Here is a 17,085-nt window from a genome sequence, read left to right as displayed (position 1 = left end):
TGTCTACAGGGTTACTATTTCAAAATACAGAGACCAGCACTGTCAGTAGCATAAATGATATTAGCAGCTCTCTGAAGCCTTTTACCTCTCTGTTACAGCTTCTTTTCTAAGCTCACAGTGTCTCTTCAGCCTGCTTTAAGCACAGAGCAAACCTGTCTCCTCTCGGGGCTCCAGAGGTACTTTTTTTTTTTTTCCCCTGCCTTCTGTTTCTTTCACAGTTTGTCTTTATCTGGTGAGCACAAATGAACTACATGTCTTGTGGCAAAGCACAAGCCTGGAGCCACGAAAGCCTGTTTCCTGGCTAGAGAAATAGTGTGTAAAATTGGAATAAACCCAAAAATATTTCTGTTTCAGATAAGGCCTTTTTGGCCATTGCTTGTCATTTGTGCTGACAGGGCAAAAGAAGTTCAAGTTTAAAATTAGCCTGACTGGAAAATACTATCCTTTCTAAATTTCCTTTTCTGCCTTTTTTTTCCAGGAGGTACTCATTTTCCCTTTCACAGTTTCTTAGCTTTGGCACACATTTTGTTTTCACTCATTTCATTTTTCACCAGTTATGCAAAAAATTCAACCTTCAGATTCATAATTAAAGTTCATAGTATTCAATTCACATTTAAAATGACAATGAAGTATTAATTTTGCACATAGAGAAGAAACTGGTTTCCCACCCTTTGTTACTGACTCTGAAGCAAGAAGAATTAAATTATGGTATTAGGGTTCCCCTTCTCAAGACAGTTTTATTTTCTACCAACATTTGCACGTTTGGCTGTGCCACACATATCAACACTTGAGGTGTGCTGTGCATTTCACTGTGTCACGCAGACTACAGTGCCTTGGGTTACCCGAAGGTTCTGTCACATCCTGTGGCACTCCATACGCTAATTTAGCCTGACATTGTGCTTTGACTCATCACGTTAGATTAGGTATAGCATGTGTGCCCATACGTGAGAGGATGTTTTTGTGCCGTACAATTACCGTAGACTGGAGGAGTTGGTGTTAAATGTTGGATGTGATCTTGGTGTTCAAGCTTCCTGAATCGGTGCAGTGGCCTCGCGCCGAAGGAAATAAATCAGCAGCGCGCTAACGACGTGTTCTTCTCTCTAGGCAAGCTGACGCAGGGCCCCTGAGGGAAAACCCACGGGAGAAGAGGGATCAGCTGGACCAGAATTTCGGCCACAAGTGGAAGGCATCTGTCAGACCTTTGCATGCGCGAGAGCCTACGGTTCTGCCCCAGGAGAGCCGGGGGAGGTCTGGGACGTTGCCTAGTGATTACCGATACTCTCAGGAAAACGTGAATGAGAAGAGCAAGGATCGCAGCCTGCCTCATCTCCCCTGCTCTGAGCCACAGACCTTGAACGAGAACCACTTCTGTCTGCCCCAGGGCAGAGGAGAGGAAAACCATAGGCTAGAGCCAGTGCTGCTGAACAAGAAGCGTGGACCTGCTCCTCAGAGGCCGCCGCCACCTAAAAGAGATAAATACAGGCGACCGGATAATTCTGCGCCGTCACTTGGCACCTCTTCTGAATCTCTGCTGGTACTGCCCAGCCGACCCTTTCCGTCCTTGTCCCCCAGCTCCACCGAAGTATTTGCCAATCACTCCTCTCTCTGTCAGAGTCCTGCAGCTTTCAATGGAAAAGTGAAGAGTGCTAATCCACAGCAGCTCCAGCAAGCGTCATCCACGGAGAATGTTTGTCAGCACTTAGAAGAAAAAACGCACCTTAGGTCTGAGTCGGTATTATCTTCCAAGTATCGGTATCTTCAAAAACCTGCCATGGAGACATCAAGGTCCCCTTCTCCTCAGTTTGCACCACAGAAGCTCACTGATAAACCTCCTGTGTCTGTACAGGATGAGAGCACAGCCAGGTACTAAATGTAACTCCTTTACTATTTTATTAACACTTTTTGCCCAGTTAGTCCTTATTAATGGTTGACCGTTCATTTTCTTTACTTAAAAGAACATCCTTTGGTTTCATTAAGCATAAGCCATCCCAGCATGTCCTAAAGAGACCTAAGACTTTTGTGAAATTCCAATTGGTACCATTAAAGTCCTTCAGCTGGTCTGCGGTTTCTTTTAGTTGACTGATGCTGCTCAGGTGTTACAGCTGGTAGTTAGTAGAAAATGAAAGGGATGGATTCAAATGTATTTTCCACTGTAAGTCTGGGCGAAATCAGAAGATTCCCTGTCGTCATTTCCCCCACCGGAGTCTGTATATGAATATGAATCGGTGTAGGAACAAAGCAGTTGTGGGAAGGGAAGCTGTATGCTTTGTGAGAACATCTGCTTTGAAAGCACACACAGTAAGGTACATTGCCAAATCAGGACTGTTTTCACGTTGCTTTTACGATGAAACATGGCACTCCAGGTAGTCTGCGGAGGGGTGTGCAGCACTGTTTCTGTTGAGATGGGCTGAAGGTTCAGCAGGAGAATGTCAGTCCTTTCCCAGGCTAGATAAACTCAGAATTAGACAAACTGACTGAATTTTATTGATTGCTGTGTCTGTCATATGCTGCTAACATCATAAAAGGTTATTCTTCGACAAGATAACAAACTCTTCCAGGAAGCTCAGGAATCTTAGTTTTCATAAATCCTTCAGCACTATAATTCATGGTTAAAGAATGAAAATAAAACCTCCAAGCTGAGTGAATGCAGAGGTTACTTCTCTGAGCAAAAGTAGTTGGAATAGCTTTTCTTTACTGTAATGTAAATGGTTGAGTAGACTAAATCATGCTGTTTTCCAGTGTGCGTTATGACATAGAAGACACGAATCACTTTTTTTCCTAAACATGCCTTGATGTTTTTCCTCTTGCCACCGGAGGAAAAAACCTGTATTTCATCCTGCAGTGTAATAATACAGTTTGCTAGAAGTGCAACATGTCATGTGGACCCTAGCATCTATGTGCAAAGGTAGATGACAGTAATGACTTCCTTAATGTATTGCTTTATGAATAGATACTAAGGATGCATAGAAAGCTAATTGTATTTGCTCTTCCTTTTTACTAAGCTTTAATGTTGAAATGAGCACTGAGGTGTGCCTAATTATACACCCATATCTGAATGAGGCATATAATTTCACTTACCCTGAAAATCTTTTGTTAACATTTAAATTTCTTAAGCCCAGACAGCTCTTGTTTGTGCACAATGTATTGTCCTCAGTTGATAATTACGTTACTCAATAAAACAGGTATGGCAAAAAAGGGAAGACACACAGGCCATACCTCTGAACCTTCTATATAGTATTTACTATATGGTATTTATTTCAGATGAGTAAAATATGTCAATTAGATATAGCTTAATATGCAGTTAATTAGATTTGGCTTATTACTTCTGTTGGCTCCTTGCATATGAGCTTTTGGACATGCCAGTGTGCATGCTGTGGGCAGCTAATGCTTGATGATGTCAGCATGTAGCTGTCTACTCTTCTTTAAGAAAGTGTCTTGTTTATCAACAGGATAAACTGAGTGTGTAGGATTTCCTGCAGCATTTTAGGTAGAAGAATGTAGCATGGGGAAATATTGGTGTGGTGCAGAACCCAGCTATTTCCAAAGATGACTGTTTAGCAATAATAAAGATGAAAAGAGTGCATCAGTAGATGTGCATCAATAAATTTCCAGTAAACATACACTCGGGTCAAGTAGTGACTGTGCTCGTGGTTGGAGTGAAGCTTCATAATGGCCACACGCAGAGCTGCTGCAAATCAAAATTTCATGCCACAGTTCCACAAATGGAAAACCTTCAGAAATCAGGAGGATAGTGATTGCAGAAACAGAATTTCTGAAGCACCTCGTGTTGAACTGTCTTTGCTCTGACTGAAATCAGTTGATTTGATGATGCCTTAAGTATCTGGAAAATCTTTTACTAGGCTGACAGGAAGGTACTCAGAATCTCAAAACAGATGCTGGGCATTTTAGGTAAAGAATTTCAGTCAGCTCACCTCTTCTAGTTGCCCCCCACACACTTAGGTATGCATCTTGTATTTCCCCTGAATTCAAAAATGTGTTCCTCTTCACAGTCTGTGGACTCCAAAAGGTGTGGCCTTTATTTAAAAACAAACAAAAGAAAGGGTCGGGGGCAGTGGCAGGCCTTTGCCCAGCTCTGCTGCAGACAGGAAGAGAGCCCACATCTGCAGGCAGGGAGCTGGGGCGGAGTGGCGGACATGGGAACTAACTCTTTAAAATGACAGTCACCCTGAATGAAAACACCCCGACCGAATGGGAGTGGGGGTGTTCAGCATGGGCTGAAAAACCTACCCCAAAAAGTGGATCAGTATGCCAAACCATGTCTGCAGAGCACTTGAGGAAAGTAAATACCTATTCATTCAGAAGCAAATATACCTTTAAAATATGAGATACAACTTCTGAAAAATACAAAGTTAAACAGATTTTGCTATTCCCTATGAAAGAAAAGTACAGCACAATAAAGTATAAGTTTATTTTTAAGGAAAGTGACACACCCACACTTAGAGGAAAAGAGCCGTAGTATGTCTTGGTCACTTCTCTGAAAGGCAGCAAGCAACCCAGCCAGATGAAACCAGATATTTTAGCTAGTAGGCAATGTTCCTTTACTTGCTGTAGAGCTTCCAAACCCATATTTTGACAATAATTTTAAACTTTCTGCAAACTCGAAACCACCAAACTAGACTTCAGTTTCTTATATGGTTTACATACAGTGCAGATATTTCAGTAATGTTATTTAACATGTTATTGTCCAATTTAAAAATCTAATTTAGCCTCCTCTTTAGCTTGCCTTACTGACTGTCCAAGGTGTCCCTTTGTGCTATGCAGTTCAGAATTTTTGCTATAAGCCTGCCTTAAAAGGAGTATCCAGAATTGTGTGTTATCCTCTTCAGTGGCTGCTTTTTCTTCTTTAAGTAGAACAGTAGGGCACTATGGTGGGATCTATTTGTTAAACTTCAGTATCTTGTATGAAATTTTACAAATACAGATTATTTTTTTTTAATCATGTAAGTAAGTTTTGAATGATTTCCAGGTTTTCCATGTGTGATTATTTGTTATTCTTGTAGCTCAGCAAAGGCCTAGCCTGCAGGATGCTTCCATCTGGTCTGTTGTCTCTTCCCTTGGAAGAGCTGGGAATTGATGTGAGGGTATCACAAACTCCCCGGGCAGCAAAGCCGCCTGTCAGGCCAAAAGCTGAGGCCACTGTTGGATCTGTGTGAGGCAATGAAGTTGAGCTCGAGGCACATTTTCCTCCATATGTGTGGCAGCAGAGGGGTAAAAGGCTGTTCAGCAGCACTGTCTCAAATCTGAGACTGCACCCGCATGTTCATGGAAACAAGCAGAAGTCCTGTACCGTGAGTATTGTGCAACGCTGATGTTAGGATTACTTCCAAATGAACTAATACTATTTAAAATGAGCGGGCAGAAAAAAAAACCATGTAGATTTAGAGTTTGAGGTACAGTGCAAGGAATATTCCATTACCTAGATCTCTTATCTACCTTTTTTCATATTTGGGCTTCCCCTCTGATTTGCAGATAAGAATTGAGATGTAAGGTTCTTCTGTTTCTAAAGATAAATTTTCCTTATTTTCCAGAATTGAAAGGGTTATAGACAACAATACTACGGTGAAAATGGTTCCCATCAAGATAGTTCATTCTGAGAGCAGTGCAGAGAAGGAGAGTCGACAAAGTCTTGTTAGTACTATGGAGCCTCCTGCTTTACCCAGTGGTTTGGAAAAGGACCAGATTAAAACACTCAGCACTTCTGAGCAATCCTATTCGCGATTCTGTGCTTACACCAGGCAAGGTGTAGAGCCAGAGCCGGAAGCCAGAACCAAACCAGCTGACCCTCAACCAGCTGAAGAACCTGGGAGCAACTTGAAGGACAGCAGTGCTGCCACACCAGCAGTCAGCTATGTAAAGGCCAAAGAGAAGACCTTTGAAGACTGGAAGTCAGAGGAACTAGCCAGAGAGATTGTGGGAAGAGATAAATCTCTAGCAGACATACTAGATCCTAATGTGAAAATAAAAACAACAATGGATCTGATGGTTGGAATATTCCCTAAAGATGAACACCTCCTAGAAGAAGCTCAGCAGCGCAGGAAGCTCCTGCCAAAAGTTCCTTCTCCAAAAACTTCAGAGGAGAAGTGAGTATTACTTTCTGTATGCCAGTAGTTCCTTGTAAGCTGCTGTCCAAATTGTGTCAGTTTTCCTGGGGGGCTGAAGGTGAGGATCTTCTACTATTGAGGTTTGGGGCGTTTTTAAGACTCTTCTGTTAGAATAGCAGTCAAGCATAATGCTGCTAACAATACCATTAATTGACAGAAAGAGAACAGTGTTGTACAATGTGAAAAGTTTCCTGAGACCTAGTTGAAAACTATTTGTGTGACAACTTAAGGAATAATTAACTTCTCCTGTTTTATAGTGGTTAGATATTTTACCAAGATCATCCAATCTAGTAATTGGATAGAAAAGGAACAATATTTTAGCCTTTTTTATGTGATGAAAATTTACAAAGACAACTTGAAGTGGGTGTGAGGCATTTCCTGGAAGTGAATGAGAACAAAGTAAGAAGAGGTTTAAATTTCATCTGTGTTGATGTTCTGTGGGTCTTTTGTTTTCTTGATATGAGTTATCAAATTAAGTTGTAGCCTTCTTGAAGTTCACGTGTAATTCCATAATCAAAAAGATAAATACTTATGGTGCAGTTTCCCGTATGTGGCAGTCAGAAAGGATACTCTCTCTGACACTGAGGTCTTTGCACTGCTTAGTAAAACGTAACTTTACATTTTGTTTCCAGCTGAGATGTCTTAGGTCCATTTTCACTCATTGTAATGGTGAAAGGTCTTCTGCACTACTTCAGTTTTAGCTTTTGGTGAGCATGTGCTGAGTTGACACAAATTTTCTTCACAACCAGTATTTATTTATCCTGTTTCCATAGGTAATGGCTTTCTGTTGAACCCTCTGCTTGCTTGGTGAAATGGTGGCTCTAAGAGAGTGTCCTTTCTTTTCAGCGATTAGGGTGTCAAGGCAGTTAATGAAAATTTTGACTTTTTACCAGGAAAGAGGAGCAGAGCGCACCGTCTGCCATCTCCCTGACAACCAATTCTACTTACTACAGCACATCTGCACCGAAGGCAGAGCTGCTGATTAAAATGAAGGACATGCAGGAGCAGCAGCAACAGCAGCAGAGTGAGGATGATTCTGAAGACGAGCTGGATCATGACTTGTCAGAAAAGAAGGTAAAAGACATTTCTGAAAGTATAATGAGAGGCTCTCTGTTCCCTGCATTTCATTAACTGTGAATTTGCCAGGTAAACACCCCTAAATAAAAGGCTTTTTAGATATACAGGATGACTTGGAAAATCAGCCTGTTTTTTTTTTAAAGAGGGGGTGGGGTGGTGCTAAGTGTCCAACTGTGAATTTAGGAAGTTCATGTTAGGTGCTTTTTGCAGCTTGATACATGTTTTGGAAGGTCCCAAAGGGAGACATTTTGGGGAGGTTATTTTCAAATACTGTTTTCCATTTGAGATTCTAGTGTATTTCTCTCAGCTTGGTGGATTCAGTGGAAGTTACTCATCACAAGGGAGGACGTCTTCTCCAGTCTTGTTCATCCCCATCCTTCGGTGTTTCATTTCTGATCTAAGGTCAACATAATCCCCTAGGTGTTAAAATGATGATATAACGGCATTTCTGTGGTTTGAGAAAGTGTCGTCCTACGTTAAAATCATCGCACTCATCTCATTAGTGATTTGGCACAAAATATTTTGATCATAGTTCCCAGTACGGATAAGCTGGAGGAAATGGTCTGAACAATTATAAATGGTTTAATCCATTAAAGTGATGTAGTTTAACTCTGTTTACCTAAGACAGTAATGCAATGGTGTGCAAATCTTTTCTGTTAAAGTCAGCTCTCTGCTTCATAATCAGCTGCTAGGGTGCATTTGGTAATCCAGTCCCAAAGAAATGTCTTTTCATTAACTATTAGGAACATATTTAGTTGATATGGATGAGAGATTCCTTAAGAGATTCCCAGCTCTGGTTCCGTGCAGGAGTGGATGCCACTGCATTTGAGGGGGCTGTAGTGTTTTCTGTTACCACTCTGGTGTTTTTCCCTCCCTCTGCCCCCCGTGCATCGCACAGTTCAATACAGCGTGCACTGCCGTGGGCATGGCATGGCTGCAGCGGGAGAGCTGCCCTTACCCTCTTGCCAGCCAGCCACTGAATCCAACAGCTGTACTACTTAGACAAATTAAGGATTTCACTGCATTTGGAATAATTTGGCTTTATCTGGTGCTACACATGGTGGTTACTTTCATTGTTTTTGCTAGAATTAGTTTCCTTCTCATTAATAATGGAGTGCATGGGGGGGGGAGTGTTAAAATTAAACTTTCCTTGTTTGCCCAACAAACTAAATACTAAAACTTAAGTGCCATTTATTTGTGTTGGTGTCTGTTAACGAGAAAATCATGTTCACCCTTTATATACTCATCCATCCATCCCTCACAGCTCCAGTATACACCACTAATCATATGAGATATGATGAACAGCTTTTAGCAGAGCTCCTCCATCATCTTCTCTGAATATAAGTATTGTCATAGCCATGCAGACATTGCTGCTCACTTCTCTCCCTGCCCCTCCACACGCGATAGGATGCGAGCACTCAGTTCAGTAGGCTTTCATCTTGGATCTTGTCAGAAAATGTATAAAGCTCATGGTAAGTGGGTCAAGGCATCTTTATAAAACAGCCAGAATATGTTTGGCCCAGCTTCACATATTTGGCAACAGTTTAACAAGGGGTCATTAAGGACCTGAACACTTCGATAGCACACTTTACAACTTCAGTTATTTTAGAGGAGGCATATGCACAGAACCTGTTCCTCGATTCCTAGAAATTGGTCAGTTCTGTTATGAGGTATCTTAATTGCAGTCCACTGTGGAATGATTGTAATAATTATTATCCTCTGGTCTGCAAAATAGAAATGTGTGGTGCTTTTTTTTTTCCTTTTGAAATAAGTATAGGAATTTCATATAGTTGTTAATTTTAATTATTTATTTATTTTTATTTGGGACGATCCCTGTATTCCTAGCTATCAGGAATGGAATGTGTGTGCCTTATGTACTGAATTTATTGTAGGTTTACCACAATTATAAAATATTGAACAGATGTTGAAGACACTAGAGGAGCATTTTTTGTAGTAAGGAAAACCCATGTGCAGCTGAGTAGGAAGTGGCCCCTTTGCTGTTAGGAAAGTTTCAGCAACTCCTGAAGAGTGTAAAAATAATTGAAGAATACCAAGTTTCTTCTGCTTTTAGGCCTGAATTTCATGTGAAATGGGGTGGTGAGCTGAGAGCAGAGTAATTTACATAAAGCATGCCAAGCAGTGAACCACCTGAGAGCACTCTGCTGAGCTGCTTTCTGTGTTGCTAGTCAGATCAGCAAGAATTACTGGAAAAATATGAGGTTTTCTTGTTTACTCATACAGAATTCACAGCTATAAATTATTCATCTGCCAGTTTCAAGATGCAGACTGGAGCTCTTCTGGCTCAGTAGATACTGAATATAATACAGGTTTTCTGCTGGTTAGCAAAAGCATGTAGTGAGCTCACGGTTGCTGCATCCAAAGGCTGCTTCATCTGGATAGGAAGCAATTGGTGATCATAATCCAATTGTTAATAGACATGACAGTCTTAAAGAGGGGTGAGTACTTGAGGCCTTCTCACCTGCAAAAGCGATCCTTTAGAGGTTAGCTTCAGCCGATTGGGGACATCTAAATAGGATGCTACTGGGAAAAATGGACTTTTTGGGGAAAAAAGAAAGAAGGAAACTTTGAGAGAGCTGATCTGGATTTTCAGACCAGATTGGTAAACATTGAGCACATGTGTGGCTTTTTTTCATTAGAGAAAGTCACAGCTCAGCTGCAGAAGTCAAAAGCTCAAGATAGTAACATGGAGCAGAACAGTATCCTGTTGTGTTTCAGATGGTAAAACAGCAGCCTTGTGCGTGTGCATGTCATCTGAGGGAAATGAGAGCGTAGCACTGTGACCTACATAATCCAAATCAAACTGCATTTGCATTGAGAGAAGGGAGGGGGAAAAATCAAATCCTGCGGATTAATCAGTCAGTAAAGCAGGCATCTGTAGAACTGCTTACTACCTTAATCTTTTGGGCACCCAGACTAACAGATAACCCAAATCCAGGTTAACCTGGCCTGAGTATATTAAATCAAAAAGGAGAAAACCAGCCTGGATAATCCATGTGTTGAATTTATACTTTCAAAAAGGCTGTTAAATTTTCAGGGTGTAGTTGCTTTTGTTGAGATGGCAGACTTTTTTTTTTTTTTAGTTGTTTTGTTCCCAAAATAAATTGGCAATGACTGTTCAGTGGCATCTGAGAGCGGTAGCTGCTATCAGTATGCTTCTCGGTAATCATGAAGGTTTGTAACCAGATTTGCATTTAGAAAGCAGAGTTCCTAAAGAATGTCACGAGTAATTTTTTTCAATAACAAAATTGAAGTAGTACTGTGAAATAATGACCGTTTTGAAGGATGTAATTTTCATTTAGAAATTGCACTGAGGTGTGTGTTTAGAGAATGCTTTGGGATTTTTTCTTACCTGAAATTAGCTGAATACTAAGTAGGCATCTACATTTAAATGAATGAAGCATTTTTAGGGTGTGATTCACCTCATGTTAGGGTAGATGACTAGCTGAACTGACTTCCACCCTGTGTGCACCAGTGGAGTCTAATGGTCACATAAGAAATGATCCGCCTTGCCCAAATGCAGTGAGGTAGCCAGGCAGCATGGATAGAGCACAGGTCACTGCGGCAGGAGATCTGGCTTCTTGGACTGGCTCTGCTGGTCATGCACCTGACATGCTGCTTCTAAGCCAGGGCATGTGCATCCCAGGCAATGGGGGATTATACTAGAGAAACCCCAAAAACTGCGTATGAAGTGGTATATTTGCATGGCATAGGACAGAGACAGCCAAAGATGCTTGTTTGGTCTTTTGGCAGAGCAACTTTGCTCAGCTCTGCACATGGCTGCTTTGTACAATACAGAAGTAGATTTTATTCTCTGTTCTGGTCCACAGGGATTATGATTTCCCTACATAAGTGTTGTAAGGCAGTGTTAATGCTAAGATGTTCTGAGTGTGGAAGGACTGCTGTTGGAGGAATGTTAATATTATGCAGAAAGGAAGAAAAATCTAGACAGTGCCCTAGTTTTAACTGCATCATGTGGAAAATACAGGATTGTTTTCTTGTACTGTTTATCTTCCTAAGTGTAGCCCTTCAGAAAGGTATTATGGACCTGGTATTTAGAGAGAAAAGGATGCGCTGTACATTATGCTGCTCCATAGCAGGCTTTGAAGCTCTTCAAAGACGCAGCAGGAATGCTTGCGGGGGGCAGGGGAAGTCCTTCATCTTTTGCTGCAAAGGTAAATTACTTTAACGTAGGTCTCAAGCTGAGCATCGTAAACCTACATCCTGAACCTTTGAATCCAGAGGTATAGACCTTAGACATGTACTTAGGCATATATTTATTTGTAATGCACTCATTGTCAAAGCCACATGGGAGTTTCAGTGTATTAAAATGCTAGATTTCAGACATGACTTTCAGAAATGGGGAAAAATGCAGTAGTGCTAATAAATTCTCATGCCCTTTGTTTTCCACAGCAAGAACTTATTGACAGCATTAGTAGGAAGCTGCAGGTGCTGAGGGAAGCACGGGAGACCCTTCTGGAAGACATCCAGGCAAACAATATACTGGGGGAGGAGGTAGAGGCCATTGTGAAAGAAGTCTGCAAACCAAATGAGTTCGACAAATTCAAGATGTTTATCGGCGACCTGGACAAAGTGGTCAACCTCCTGCTGTCACTGTCAGGTCGTCTGGCCCGGGTGGAAAATGCCCTTAATAACCTGGATGAAAATACCTCTCCGGAAGAGCGGGTGAGAAAGGCCAATAATAATATCAGTGCATTTAGTGAAGCTGGTGTGGGGGTTTTTGCTTGGTTTTGTTTATCTAAATTGCAGAGCTCAAAATGAGAGACAGTGAATGGATAAATCTCGTAAGGCCATGTTCTTTAGATTTCTTAAAACTTTTCTCTTTGCCTTGCTTTTACTTGGAATACTAAAACTACAAGTGGCTTGGTGAGAAAAAGTGGCGTTTTGGGGTGCAGTGTACTGGAAAACAGACTTCTTAGTAGAAGTTTAAAGAAAGAGGGGAACTACGGATAAGAGCATAAAAAGGAGGAACCAAAATATTCTAATAATTCAAGATGGGAAAAGCAGTGTCACTTTGCTGTAATGCAGAAAGCTTACAGTCTTCTTTATACTCAACAAGGATCTTGATAAAAATCTATAAGGTTGTTACAAAGAAATTTTTCTCATCTACTACAGCTTCCTCAACAATGCCTAGCAAGGAACAAGAGCAAGAAATGAAGAAGGACGAGCCTTATGGAAAAAGAAAAAAAAAAAAGGGGGGGTGGGGCAGGAGGGAGGCATTGCAAAAATAATTTTTCAATAGAAAACATGTTTTACCCAACCAGAATAGCCCGGTAGTGATGTGGAGGAATCCCAGCAGACATGAAAATTTCAGGAGCATTCGAGGTGCTCTTGCCTGTTGGACCTCACTTCTGGCATCACATTGTTTAGCTCCAGATCCCATCAGGCCTTAGCTGGGAAGCAGATATCTAGCAATACAGATATGCACCAAAGAAGAGATGTAGACATGTGTGAAACTTAAAGGCTAAAATAAATAAATAGAGAGGGTGGGGGTGGGTATATGTCAAGTGAGTTTAGCTTTTACAGTTAAATGAATGTGAAGTGGGATTTTTGGCTTGTAGCTGTGGACTTAAATGCCAGCAGTCCACCTAAGTGTTGTAACAGAATTTTTTCCACGGGCTGTGGATTCATGTGTTTCTTCAGCATGCTCCATTTTTTCACCAATAAGAACCAGCAAGTGCTGGGACTAGTTTGAAGCTCTGTTTTTGCTGTTTGGCCCTAGCTGCTGCCAAACATACTTGTTTAATGGCTGTCCAGACCCCTCTCCGACTGAGGCAAAGGGAAGGTATTTGACAGCTTATTAGAGGGCAGATCAAAGCTTCTGAAACGTAAAGAAATTTAATCCTTCTTTAAACTACTTTTTTCTAAATATGGTTCCAGTTGCCTGATGGGCTCAAAGATGGGAGTGTGAGATGAGGAAAGAGCTTCCAAATGATATGAGCATGTAGGAAACACAGTTTGAGAGCTGTGATAAAAATAGCTTCTTTGACTAGGTGTGGAAAAGGAAGAAGGTGAGTAGGTGGTGTAGTAAGGGCAGTCAGAAATTGTGTGCTCTGCTGTCAAATTTAGACTGACAGAAATCCAAATCCCTAACATATTCTAATCCCCATGCATCTTCTCATGCACTGATGCCAAAGTCTTGCCAGAGTAACATCAGAAATATATCTTAGTGGTGGTCAAAGATGCTTCTCAGATGGATCAAGTCCCCAGGTACTTTGACTATAAATACAATGCATGTAGGGTTACATGTGCATATCTTTGAATTTAGACTGGTGCATGTGGCTTTTTTGGTTGTCATTTGGTATTTTGTAGGTCACGTGATGATATTTGCTGTGCCACTAATGTACCATATAAACAAAACAGGGGAGGTTTACTTCCATCCCTGCAGATCATATCCTTAGTGATCGCTGATTATTTTAATTTTTTTTTTGCAGCTGATGTTGTCTAATAAACATTACTCTCATAGTTTTGCACTTTCTAGGAACCACCCACAGCTCAGCAGACTTTCTAAATAAACAGTCTGTCAGCAGGCAAGGAATCACTGCTGAATTAATATTCTGGCTATGAGGTGCTCTGTCATAGGTCTATTTTGCCACAAGGAACACTATCAGGTATTTCAACTTTAGCTTCTAAAAGGGGCTTCATCTGAAATAGCTACCAGCCTGCTTCCTTCCACACAGGAATGACCAATGTCTTCTCCTTACTTTCCTTATCAATCAAAGCCACAGTGAACCTAAAGCACTGAACCAGTGGTCCACAGATGTGATCAGGTGCCTAAACCCACAAGTCCTGTTGTTGCAAGACTAGGGGTAAGTGCCAGGGATAGTAGTTTAGGAACTGGATGCTGGGAAGTCAAATACATGGAGTCCCTCTTCATATGGTTGTGGTTCAAAACAGTGAACAATTCTTAAGAATGACTCTCAATAGAAAGAGCCAGAGATTGTTCCATCAGAGGAGCTTCAGATGGCTTGTGTTTGTCTGGGGCTTCAGATTACTGCCAACTGCAAAAAAAAAGCCCTTCTGCCCTCTGCTTAGCTTTGGTTGGTTGAAGTCGGTCAGGTGAAACCATCTCACGTCATGTACACCTTCAGGCCTGGTGAGCCATTTACCCATTGCTCGAAGAACCTCCTCAAGAGTGGTGTCTTGAGCCTGCTACAGTCTGTTTCACTTTACCCTTCAAAACAGGCTTTCTAGCATCAGTCATCTTTGACAGGTAAAAGCAAATTCAAGAGGTTTCTCATTTGCCTTCTTCCTTTGTTCATCCCACTTCTCTTAGGTATTCCTTAAACCTTCACAAGGGCAGAGGTACTAAGGTGTTGTGCAAAGTTCATAACAAAAGTAGCATTCACTTTCCTTAAACTATTAGGTTACCCATATTCATCTTGAAGTCATGCCATAGGCTTGGTAAGAAGAAACCATACAACTGGAATCTCAGGAATTGTTATGAGGGACTAAACACTTGATTGTTCTTGTGTCTGTTGACAATGATAGCGAATGGCTTGAAAAACAGCTATTTCATCCCAAGGTTAGGTGGGTAACTCTACAGCTGAGCTACCAGCTGGTTGATATGTGCCCTCTTGTGTTCGTCAAATTCTGTTTAATTCTTCTTCTGCTTCTCAGTGTACACACAAGCTGCAAGGCTGCCCTTGGGGAGTGGTCTAGCCATGCTCCTGAGTTTGGGCTTGGCTGCTAGTTCCCCTGGTGAATTTAGGAGAACAGTACTTCCCTCTCTTTGCAGCAGATAGTTCCGCTTGCATGTTGCAGTGGGATTTTTTTCCTTGGCAGGTGCTCAAAGGAAGACTGAACTGTGGTTTTTCTAATAAAGTGTGATTTCTGTGACTTGCCTTGCATAGCTGCCTTGAATCCTGAGTTAATCTAGGCTATATGTTTTAAGTACATTGAGAGCGCAAGTCTGAAAACATTTCACCCTCTGGGCTTTGTGCTGTCTATAGAAAAAGAGGCAGCACAGAATACATGTGCAACTCTGACAGAGAGGTCTGTTAAAGCTTGCTGGTCTGTGTCCCCCTTTGTCTCACACTTCCGTCTTGAAAATACTCTATTTTGATAGTCTAGAAAAACACTTTTCTGTAAATCCTTTAGGCTTATTATAGCACGTGTGTTTTAACATAAAGCCCAAATGAAAAAAATGAACACATTTATTTGAACAGACTGTGGTTTATTTGAAGACAGAGGTTCTCAAAGAAAATTCGTCACTGAAGCAAAGCTAACAGTTATGGAGTGGTACCTCTTAGGGGCACTTTCTAATTAAGTTCAGAAGTCTGCACAGGAATTCTTGACATCAGAGTAGGCCAGCCATATTCTGTCACTGGAAAAAGGCAATCATTTCTAGGCAGACATCTGAAATAAGTCAGATTAATAATGCTCCTGTTTCTTTCCATAATACTGCTAAAGGAGTGTAGCTGAGTGATTCAGGTGTGGCTGTCTGCTGTGTAAACAGGTGAAGTTGGGTGAGATGTACCTCACCCTTCATGCTTGTACATATGGGTGAATGGGATATAGCTCCTGTCCTCATTCTTTGCGTGTTTCTCCATTCAACCTCCCTTTTTCCTATTTTGTTTCTTGTGAGGGCACGAAGCAGAAAGTTTACAGCCCTTTTGGAAAGATGATGCTTTTTTCACTTCCCTCCTATTGTCTTGCCCCAGCTCTCGTTCTTGTTCATATCTTAAGACCACATAACTTCACATCTCGTGGAGAAGCCGTGCAGATTGCAGCAGATCTGCGAAATACTGCAGTGTATCATGTAAGATCGAATCACTCCGTTAATTAATCTGTCTGTGGGTTCTCTGTTTCAGTGTGGAAGTTTGGTGCTGTGTATTGAAGATGTAAGTCGATGCTGAGTGAAGTCTTAATTTGGAGAACTTGGATGTTTCTCAAAGGCAACTGTATTTTATACAAACATTTTGAACTATTAAATAGTAAAGTAGTCTTTGAAGTTCTTGCTGTTGAAGCCAATAGAAATTAATGGTGCATCTTTCATTGATTCACTACATTTTTTTCCTATTTGTTAATGCATTTTATTAGACTACGCTTTAAGGAGCAATCTTATTCCACCTCTCTAAGTATTCAGGAAGGTCTTTGTCTTTGCAGATAAAACAGACTTGAGACTTAAACACTGAAGCTATTATCCCAGCCTGGTGAACCCAGTGAATTTTTAACTGTTTTTTCTTTTCTCCTAAGCGGACATTGGTAGAGAAGCAGAAGCTGCTGACCCAGCAACACGAAGATGCAAAAGAACTGAAGGAAAACCTGGATCGTCGAGAGCGCATTGTCTTTGACATTTTGGCGAACTACTTGAGTGAGGAGAACTTAGCAGACTATGAGCACTTTGTAAAAATGAAGTCAGCCCTCATCATTGAGCAGCGAGAGCTTGAGGATAAGATCAAGCTGGGGGAAGAGCAACTGAAGTGTCTGACCGATAGCCTCCAACCTGAACGGCTCAAATAAGAGGACTGAGTTTGACCAAGGATGTGAAAAACCGGGAAGGAAGGAAGGGATGGAGGAGTTTCCAAGTATACAAATGAGTATCTTGGCTTGTCTGAGGGTCCAGTAGAGAAACAAGTGCACAAGAGAAAAATAGCTCTCACAACAGCAATAATGCTCTCTTTCATTTTTTTGGGATGATGTATTTAATTTTTTAGAACACATTTTTATTGCTGGACTCTACAGCTGTTTCTCATTGCTTAACTTACAGACAGCTCCACAAAAAAGGATAGACTCTTAACCTTTCTGCTCAGTAAGTTCAAAGTCTGTGGCAGTTGTGCATGCAAACAACAGTGGTTTTTAGAATAGGCTGTATACTTTATGTTCAGATGCTGTACAGACTGCT

At 41.3% G+C, this 17,085-nt stretch overlaps 1 protein-coding gene across 2 annotated transcripts in view; it reads left to right on the top strand.

Annotated features, from left to right (window-relative positions):
- The window catches only part of SHROOM2 (shroom family member 2), a 128,604-nt gene extending 111,901 nt beyond the window's left edge, over positions 1 to 16,703 (top strand). For both annotated transcript variants that reach the window (XM_068425590.1, XM_068425588.1), the window contains 5 exons: positions 1,105 to 1,863; positions 5,550 to 6,101; positions 7,016 to 7,196; positions 11,631 to 11,903; positions 16,437 to 16,703. In XM_068425590.1, the coding sequence (XP_068281691.1) occupies positions 1,105 to 1,863; positions 5,550 to 6,101; positions 7,016 to 7,196; positions 11,631 to 11,903; positions 16,437 to 16,703 (2,032 nt within the window). The remainder of the gene's footprint in view (positions 1 to 1,104; positions 1,864 to 5,549; positions 6,102 to 7,015; positions 7,197 to 11,630; positions 11,904 to 16,436) is intronic.
- Positions 16,704 to 17,085: the final 382 nt, after the last annotated feature.

Source organism: Nyctibius grandis, chromosome 2 (genome assembly GCF_013368605.1).
Source record: "Nyctibius grandis isolate bNycGra1 chromosome 2, bNycGra1.pri, whole genome shotgun sequence".
NCBI lineage: Eukaryota > Metazoa > Chordata > Aves > Nyctibiiformes > Nyctibiidae > Nyctibius > Nyctibius grandis.
The sequence above is the reverse complement of the archived record's forward strand: the minus strand, read 5'-3'. Positions and strand labels throughout refer to the sequence as shown.